This window comes from Miscanthus floridulus, chromosome 5 (assembly GCF_019320115.1).
Source record: "Miscanthus floridulus cultivar M001 chromosome 5, ASM1932011v1, whole genome shotgun sequence".
Classification (NCBI taxonomy): Eukaryota; Viridiplantae; Streptophyta; class Magnoliopsida; order Poales; family Poaceae; genus Miscanthus; species Miscanthus floridulus.
The window spans coordinates 123,527,318-123,536,794 of record NC_089584.1 but is presented as its reverse complement, the minus strand read 5'-3'; the positions used below and the strand labels follow the sequence as shown (position 1 = coordinate 123,536,794).

Below are 9,477 nucleotides of genomic sequence, written 5' to 3'. Positions count from 1 at the left end.
TGCGCACTCGGGCGCTATTTTTTATATTATGTACGAACGATTTTGGCGTTAGTAGAGTTGTGCTGGGATTTTTTTCAACGAAAGGTAGACAGAGACACCTTCAGCGTATTTGTACTTGGGACCGCGACACGGCACGCAGCACGAACTTGACAGCTGCACGAAACGACCAGCACCAACCCTTTCGGCAGCGCACCGTTTGGCTCGGCTCGAGCACGCAAGGGAGGCAGCGACGCGTACGTGGCCGGGCGGTGCGGGAGTCGGCCTCGCCGAGGCCCTCGAGATTTCGCGGCGGAATCAACTGTTGACCGAGGCTAATTGAAGATATCGTCGGGATGGATGGTCCAGCGTCTGTTATCAAACTTTGTTTTTTAGTCTCAGTCATGAATGAACTATTAAATATTAATAAGACATTTTAGATTTTAAAGTTGCGGTTTAACTTCGTCGTACTCGTTTCATATGGAACAACATGACGCAGCTTGTCAGCTTCACCACAAACTGCGATAGAAAATGGATGGTCATTGTTAGGTACCAGTATTCCTATCTAATTATGGCCTGGCCATCGAAATAGCACACTTTTTCAACGGGGAATATATAGGCCAATGGCCCTGTTCGCTGGTCGGTGCTGGTGCTGGTTTGGGCTGGCTGGTGCTGGTTTTTTGTGAGAGAAAAACACTGTTGACTGGCTGGTTTGGGCTGGCTGAAACCAACAAGCGAACAGGCTGAATATCTGATTACGGCCTGGCATCAACCAAACACAAGAATTGCTTTCTATGCTCCTCCATGATCAAATAGTGTGTTACATTTTCGTGAACCAAACAAAAATCTCAGCTCCTTTGTTTATGTTAGAGAGGAGGACAGAGAAATTTAACTTTTTATGGTGCAGACAGTAGTGAGTTAAGCACAGAAAAGGTTGTTTGTCGTTGCTGCCGAAGGGAATAGCGTGATGCATTTGAAGTTTAAGATAGGTATAGGTAGAGAAACGTTGTGACGGTGATATCGTGCACTTGTGCTCCTTCAATGGCTCGTTGTTTCTGGGTCGATAAGTCCGGCTGGTACTGGTTTGTTATGAGAGAAAAATATTATTGGCTGGCTGATAAACTCTGGCTGAAACCAACAAGCGAATAGGCTAAATGTTATCTAAGCACCATGGATGTGTTAGTCGACAGATTAAGCTTGAGGTGGCTTCCATATCCGGTTATCCACGCAGGTCAAGGTAACTGTGTTGTTGCCTCCGTTGACTTGATAGTCCGGTGGTTAGCGGGGTTTGATCATGAGATAGGTGTTTTTATCTGAACACATTTTGGATTTTTTTTTTGAGATGATACGTTTTGGATTTGTGATGGAACTGAGTATTGTTATTGCTAAACCTGAGCCCCATTGTGTGCCGGACTTAAAAAAAAACTGTACTTGACTCGGTTCGCGCACGCAAGCGAGGCAGCGACGCGTCCGTGGCCGCTGGCCGGCCGGTGCGGGAGTCGGCCTCACCACACGCTGGCCTAGTAGAAATAAGAAATTTTCCCATGGTTAGCCGTCCGCCCGTCCTGCCGCCGCTAACCGTTTATCTATATTTAGTGGATGCTACAAATGGTGTCATCTGGAGAATCAATCGTGGAGCAAGAGGAGCACAAATTGTGATCCGCCGGAGACTGCCAAGTGCCAACGATGAGACGTCACGACAACAGGGACGGGTCGTAGAAGAAGAGGCACGGTAATGTAGGGCTAGCTGTTCAGTTCAGCTACAGGCCTACATCCTACAGCAGCAGCAGATGGAGATCAATCTGAGTTTACGCACGCATGTCACGGGACTCAACACACATGGCCTAGGGGCAGACCGTAGTTTGAGCTAATCAGCCGCGTATATCCTAGTGCCATCTAACTAACGACGGCGGCCAACACGTATGCCTTGCCGCCTTGCTTTTGTTCTCGTGCACATCATCGATCTGGACTCTGGCCAGGTACATATGTTCTCGTTTTTAGACCAAAGGGAGAAAAGGTTGCCGATTGGCGTGTAGCTACATGGCCTGCTCTATTTTGCTCGGCAAAAAGACGAACGGGTGAATGATTGCGCGCACTAATTTAGCGGGGTGGGGCGCCGAGGAAGCAGATTAATTAGCACCACGAACTCAAAGCACCGGCCGTTCGCTGTGTCGCTTTGCGATTATATATATATTTCTCTTTTCTTTTTCTGATGATGAAACCTTACTCGCTTCGCCAACCATTTGGCAATCTCTCATCGCCGTCCCGGCCCTCTCAACCGGACAACGGAGTGTTCGTGCTCGTCTTTGTTTGTTTATGCTAATGCTTTGCCTTTCCCTTTTCTATCCCGGCCGGTCCTGTGGTTGGTACTGTCTGGTTGGTGGAAGCTGGCTAATGATGCCACCTAAAATGCGCCACATCTGTATTAAGCATTGCTGCAAGCCTGTAATTGCCAGTGCAAATTTAATGTGTGGTGCCCGAGAGGCTGGGTTGTTCGATCCGGGGACTAAAGTTTAGTATGTGTCATATCGGGTATTCGGATACTAATTAGAAGGACTAAACATGAGTCTAATTAGGCTTAATAGATTCATCTCGTAATTCTCGATCTGTGCAATTAGTTTTATAATTAGTCTATGTTTAATACTCTAAATTAGTGTCTAAACATCCGATGTGACAAGAACTAAAATTTAGCAGAGAGAACCAAACACTAGTAGTGGTCCTTTCGTCCCTCTCTACTAGAATTCCCTCGCTTGTTTGCCTGTTTGGAGTTGTGCCAATCAAGCATAAAAATCCCATTCTAGTGCTAGTCAAAATGGTCGGTATATCTGTGGCTAGACCGGTCATTGTAAGGAAAATAGAGGTAAACTCTATGTTGAGTACCTAACCGCAGGATTACTTAAATCCCCATATTAATATCATAATAGCATAATTTACCCCCTGACAGACTCTTCTAATCGGCCAAGAGCTCGGGGGCTACACGCCGCGGGTGCACTGGCGCGTCCTCGTTGGATAATGAGAAAGGCCCGCTGGGTCCAAGATAACTCAAGCGATGGACAGCCTCGTCGATCGTGGGCGCCTCGAGTCAGGCCAACGGTCAAATCCCTCACTTAGGAACTCGAGGATTCCTGAGCGACGTCACCCTGGCTTCGTCAGCGATACCTACTCGAAACCGACCAAGGGTAGTTCGGTGGCAGTGGCCCCATGCCTCGTCGTCCTGACCGACCTTCCACTTGTGACGACTCTATGAATCTTTCGGCGAGCTCTGACGGGAGGAGCTTGACATACTAACAAAGCCACAGCACCCATGGTCCTAGTGGAGCTCTGTCCCCTCGTCCCCGTGAGGCCTTGTCGGCCACACCTGGCGAGCGATCATTCTCGGGGCGTGACACAACATGATAGGGGAACACGCGATTTCTTCGCACCGAGGAAGAGATGAAGTCGTGGGACCCCACGTCAGTATCTCTTGCGAAGGCTTCTCCCTCGTTGGCTTGCGACGGAAGCCAAGGGAAGGGCGGGCCCGGGAAAGACACAACGACAACTCCAGGCTCTGACGACCGGCTCCAGACCCTTGTATGCGATGTCAGGGACTGTTCCAACGTTGTCGGCGCGATCACGAAACAAGAGACGATGGACGCCTTCAACGACTCGAAGATTAGAAATACAAAACAAACCCCTAGGACTCCCTAAGCCACCAAGGAAGCTACAAAGAACCATACTCCGTGTATTCCCCTCGCCCTCTTAGATATAAGGCTACAAGAACCATAATCCCAAAACCCTAGATCAGAACTATCTTAGTGCTCTCGTATCATCTCTCTTTCTCTCATTGTAAGAACTTGAGCATTCTAACACGAAGAAAACGCTATTGGACGTAGGGCTTCGAGGCCCGAATAAGGATAAGCTCCTTTCGTGTCTTAAGTGCTAACCACCAAAGTTCTACACATCGACTCACTAATCTATCCACTGGTCACTAGCTGTGGTTACGAACCTACGGCACTCTACATTATATTTCAAAATATGATCATCAACATTTGAACTTGGTGGCAACATGCTTGTTAGTTCTATTTTCTCTTGTGACCTTGATCTCACTATAAGGAGCTTCAGTGAAGAATTAGCTCCACCGCTAAGGCCGCTTGCCCACTAAAACACTTTCAAACAAACTAATCCAATTTTTTATTAGAAAACACTTCAGTAGCACTAATATGGTTGTTAATCTACGAAGTAATGTTATATTATAACGGACTATGCAAATGTTTCTATTATGAGAGAATTATTACCTTGGCCTTAAAAAAAGTTTTGCTTTCTTCCTTAGCCCTTTTATTTTGAAGTTGCCTGTTTGGCTCAAAAGTTATCTTCAGTACCTTATATGACCCATACATTAGTTTTGGGACTTAACGGTGTTAATTCAAAGACAAAATGATGATTTTACCCTACGTGAAAAATGAATCAGTACATAGTTTAGTTTGTCTATGTTTAACTTTGATCAATATTTTGCATGGTCACAGACAAACTAAACTCTGCACTGATTTATTTTCGTCCAAAGGTAAAATTGTCATTTTGCCTATGACTTAACATCGTTATGTCCCAAAGCTAACGGAAGGGCCGTATAAAGAACTAAAGATAACTTTTGAGCCAAATAGGTAACTTCAAAAATAAAAGGATAAGGGAAGAAAGCAGAACCTTTTTTATGGCCAAAGAAATAAGGTCCTGTTTGGTAGAGCTTCTACTGGCTCCAGCTTCTCTGACGCATTCACTGTTGATGCATTATTCACAGGAGCTCTTTTTCTCTTTGAGAGGAGGAGAGAGGAGAGAAAAAAAAAGCTCGAACAGTGAATGCGTGAGAGAAGCTGGAGTTGTTGGGCTACCAAACGAGGCCTAATTCTCTTTTCTATTAGCAAGTACTGACACATGCTGATAGAGATATGCCGAGGGCTGCGGCCTGTTTAGGGTTTAGGGTCAGAAAGCCCGCCACATCTCTGTAGTCTGAAATTAGGGGAAGAAAGGCCCATTCAAAGATAAGCTAGCCCTGCCAAGGCTTTGGTACTTCCAAACACGCCAGTGGTTTACTGGTTTCGGACTTTCGGTCTAGACCGATTAAAAAAAGTCGATACTGGAATCTGATTTTTTTTTACCTTTTTATTTTTTATAAAAATGTTTGTCCAAATCCAAAAATTGCAAAACTATACCATTGCCGCCTATTGAACTGGCATAACGTACTTACCGTCGATTGAATTGGGTGAAATTTTCTCTTTTTTGTTTCACATCATCTTAAAAAAGGCATAACTTTCATATATGAACTGAGATAATAAATTTTATTTTGGCACCAAGATGGTTTCAAACAAAAATGTATTGAACTAAAAGATTGTATATTTCATCGCTAAATACAATTCTTATGTAAATTTTATATTCATATGTGACTATATGACAAAGTTATAAATTTTTAGAAGATGTGCTACGTAAGGGTGTGAATAAATTGCCTCAATTTATCCACTAGCTAGTGCAGCATATTTAAAATTAATAATAACTTTTCATATAATATCATATAGAAACAACAATTATACAAATTTTGTAGTTCGCAATACTTTTGTTTAAAGCCATCTTATACCTAAATAATCAAATTAATTTTCAGATATACAAATAGACATGTGAACATTATATTATTATTTTTAGGTATCTAAATAACCTCAGATGAAAAATACATAAACTGCAAAGTTGTAGATCTCTTTTTTCTCTACAACTTTCGTATAAACTTTATTCTCAACCGAGTACAAATATAAAAGTTATGATTTTCTTAAGATGAGCTGACAGAGAAAAGAAAATTCTGCCAATTCAACTGTTAAGTACTTCCCGCCGGTTCAATCGGCTGCAGTAGTAAGCTTTGCATTTTTTTGAGTTGGAGACAAGTATTTTAGCAAAAAAAATATTTAAATTAAATAATATAAAAATAAAAACTCAGGTTTTTTTTTCTGTCTTCTTTGAACCGAATTAGTTGTTGGCATAGTTTATTTTTATACTAGCAAACTTGTCTGTAGGTTACAACGGAATGTACATCTCGTAGCATGATCACATTGATGATTTACGGGTCAAAAGAATTATTCAACAATCGTATTATCTGTTTCAATACATCTTGGAGTATGTTGTATGAGCACCGAATAGGAAAGGCGCGTGGAGGGCATTATGATAAAGTAAAAAAATAAGTGAAAATCACTTCTCTTTAATATATATCGTTATAAATAAAGATAGGGTGTTTCAGGGTTTCACACTTGTTGCATGGATACACATATCATGGATACACTTGTAGCTACACAGATTTAAAATAAAACATCACTATATCGTGGAAAAGCTCTATTAAGCATCGCCAAAAAATTGACCTCATTTTGTGAATTTTGGTGTTTTCGACTAGGATTGATAAAAGAACATGATGCTGAAATCCGAAATCCTGATCGCAGGAGCTTCTGTCGCTCCGAAAACAGGTTTCTTTTATTATTTGAGTGTTTATACAGTTCATAAAACAAAGTGTACAACATGAGAATTCACGTATGGTACATATACTTGGCTTATTCACTTCACTTACACAACAGCCACTGATCGTTAACAGTGGCTACTACAAAGCGATACTGATGTCTCCAAGCACATGGGGTATGTGTAGCTTCAAAAAATTACCATATCTATGGTTCTCTTCTTCAGTTTACCAGCGTTCTGACGTTTTGTCTCATACAACATAGCGGTATGTAACGTATCTGCCAGCCGTCTCGCTGGGTCTGATGACCTTCACAACCTGACCTCGTCTGAGGCCATAGTACCTAGCAATAGGATCCGAAATCTGTATTCTTGGAAGCTGTTTGAACCGATGCATTCAGAAAAGGGAAGGGTTACAAACTTGAAGGGATGCTAATTGCCTGGAATGTACGGCGAAATGCATATGCTATCTTAAAAACTTATCCTTTCTGTTGTTAATCTGGAATGCTAGTAAAATACTGAAAAATGCAGGAAAACGTGGTTTTCGACAAAGAGTGCAGAGAATGATGCCAGAGAATTCTCTGGCAGCCTGACCCATCTACACCTGTCACCGCTTTGCTGTCTTGTGAACACGTGATACTCTCCTAAACGCTGCTCTTGCGCGATACTACCTCCATCCCAAGAAAGATGCAATTCTAGACTTAGTTAGAGTTAAACTAACTTAAATTTAACCAAAGTTGATGCTTATTTATTTGACATTGTTACTAAGTGGAGGACTTATTTAACCAAAGTGGAGGACTTATCTATCATGCACTTATTTTGACATTGTTACTAAAGTTGACGCTTATTTATTTGAATGTGGCTCGAAACTATATGTTGCTAAGCCAAGTTAAAATTTATTTGTCTTGATTTCGACCCACTTTTTTTTATTCTCTTACTGCATTGAAAATTTGAGGCTCCTAATCTACTATTTTTTTTTCTTACTTTTACTGTGTTGAATTGCATTAAAATTTTAAGGTTCCCGTAGCAACGCATGGGCATATGCTAGTAGGTATATTATGATAATGTATTTAACGACAAATCTAGTTATACTTATTTAGTATAACAAAACATTAATGTTTTTTTATATAAATTTAGTTGAACTTAAGATAGTTTGATTGAGCACTATTGTAGAATTGCATCCTTTTTTAGTTCGAGGGAGAACATAGCGTGTTCCATGCACGCTCAATTGCTCATGGAACAGACGACCTCTGTATGTTTGTCTAATTAGGCAATTTCTACCAGAAAATATTTAGCCACGAACTAGACTTATGTTGGAACTAAAAATGACCGAAGATGCTTGAAAGTCGAAACTGACTACTTAAAATGGCTGAGGCCATAGAAAGTTGAAACTTTACGTTTTGTCTGATGCCCCACTGGCTGAGCAGTAGTAATAAGTCTGCAAGTGTGAATAAGTGGCAATACCTGAGTTTCCTTTAAGGTGTACCGCTCCAATAGCGTCTTTTTCTCCTCATTTGTGAGCACCTGATGCTCAGGAACAAGAACATGCTCCTTGATGTTTATAAGCAACTCGGCCTCCTGTTCATTGCTTCAGTTATCAGAAATAACAAAATAGAAGATCATTGCACAATAGCATTCGGAGCAAGAAATGCTGCGAGTCAAATTGGAGTAGCTTCTTCTTGGTTTGCAAACTAACCTGGAAAACTTCCAAATGGATCTTTGGCTCCAATTCGATGAGAAACGACTTTGCAAATGGAGTTAGGTTCTGCTGAAGAACCAACACAGCTGTGGAGACATTCTCATGCGTCATCATTTCAACGTACTTCTTGACGTGCTTCATCCCTACTTTGTCATCATTGGGGAAGAAAACATATATCTGATCAACGAATAAAAACCAATTACACTATTAGGAGGACTACCAACTGCAGCTTCAAATACTGAACTTTGCTATTAAGGAGTGAATTATTTGCTGACAAAATTGCGTTATTGCTTTCTGGTCTCGGTCAAATTAGCAGGCACCGCAGACAGTGTTGGGGATGTTCATTCTTACAAGTTAACATAAACCTATGTCGAACTATATCCAAGCATACTGATCAGGCAACGGATTGCTGCGGTAGCCGGTAGGTTCGCACTTCAACAAGCTAGTACTACTTGCAGCGGTTGAGTCTGAACTTGCTGGTTCGGAATGATCTAATTCGTTAGCTGCGATCAGGAAGAAGATAGGCTCGATCCGTGCTCATTGATTTGAAGCTTGTGTTCTTCACAGGAAGCAGTTAGTTTGCCGCAGCTTCGAAACCCCATGGCGATCCGGACATCGAACCGATCGATCAAGCAAGAGCAGAGGTACGGATTCAAGGAGAGAAGCACCCATCCCCAAGAAATTAAAGGCCCGTCAAAGGCGAAGGGAGCTGGATCGAGCAGCTATCCACAGACGTCCGCACCGTCTGATCCGATCAGGAGCGGCATGAAGCAGGGGAGGCGGGCAGTTGACCCGCGGCGGAGTGAATTCGGATTGGATCGGGAGCTAAGCACTAAGCAGAGCTGAGCTTGGAGCCTTGGACTGACCTGGTCGGAGGGGTCGTTCTTCTTGGACTTGTTGATTTGGAGGTCCTCGCGGTGGAAGGACTCGCCGAACTTGCGGAGGAAGTTGAAGCGGCTGGTGGCGAGCTCGTGCTCCACCACCAGGTAGCCACGGTCCCGCAGCATCTGCATCACCGTGCGCCGGATCCGGTACAGCCGCCCCACGGTGGCCTCGTCGGTCACCAGCCCCGCTGACATCTCCGCCCTCAGCCGCCTCGCTTGCTCTGCTTCGCTTTCTGGTTCGACTTCGAGCGAGGCGGCTGACCCGAGCTGAAAGGCCTACGCCTACCCCGGGGCGGGGCGGGGCCTGAAGAAGCGCCGCTAGAGTCACTCAGCCTGTTAGCTCGACGGTAAACGATAGTAAATTTCTAGATAGAATTTTTTTTTCACACTAAACTAGTCAGCAGTAATAATTCATGATCGTATTAGCACCAGCCGAACAGGCTGACTATCTTCTGACAAAAA

General features: G+C 43.1%; 1 protein-coding gene across 1 annotated transcript; it reads right to left on the bottom strand.

Annotated features, from left to right (window-relative positions):
• Window positions 1-6,402: 6,402 nt before the first annotated feature.
• LOC136453398 (DNA-directed RNA polymerases II and IV subunit 5A-like) lies at window positions 6,403-9,313 on the bottom strand. The gene is made up of 4 exons (XM_066453967.1): window positions 8,998-9,313; window positions 8,129-8,308; window positions 7,897-8,010; window positions 6,403-6,811 (listed from the first exon to the last, which is right to left on the bottom strand). The coding sequence occupies exons 1-4, from the start codon at window positions 9,208-9,210 to the stop codon at window positions 6,686-6,688; spliced, it is 633 nt and encodes a 210-aa protein (XP_066310064.1). The 5' UTR covers window positions 9,211-9,313; the 3' UTR covers window positions 6,403-6,685.
• Between the last annotated feature and the right edge of the window lie 164 nt (window positions 9,314-9,477).

Coding starts and splice junctions, on each gene's coding strand:
- LOC136453398 (XM_066453967.1), bottom strand. CDS start 9,210: ATGTCAGCGGGGCTGGTGACCGACGAGGCCACCGTGGGGCGGCTGTAC. Junction 8,011..8,128: donor TCCATTTGGAAGTTTTCCAG/GTTAGTTTGCAA, acceptor AGCAATGAACAG/GAGGCCGAGTTGCTTATAAA. Junction 6,812..7,896: donor ACACCTTAAAGGAAACTCAG/GTATTGCCACTT, acceptor CGGTTCAAACAG/CTTCCAAGAATACAGATTTC.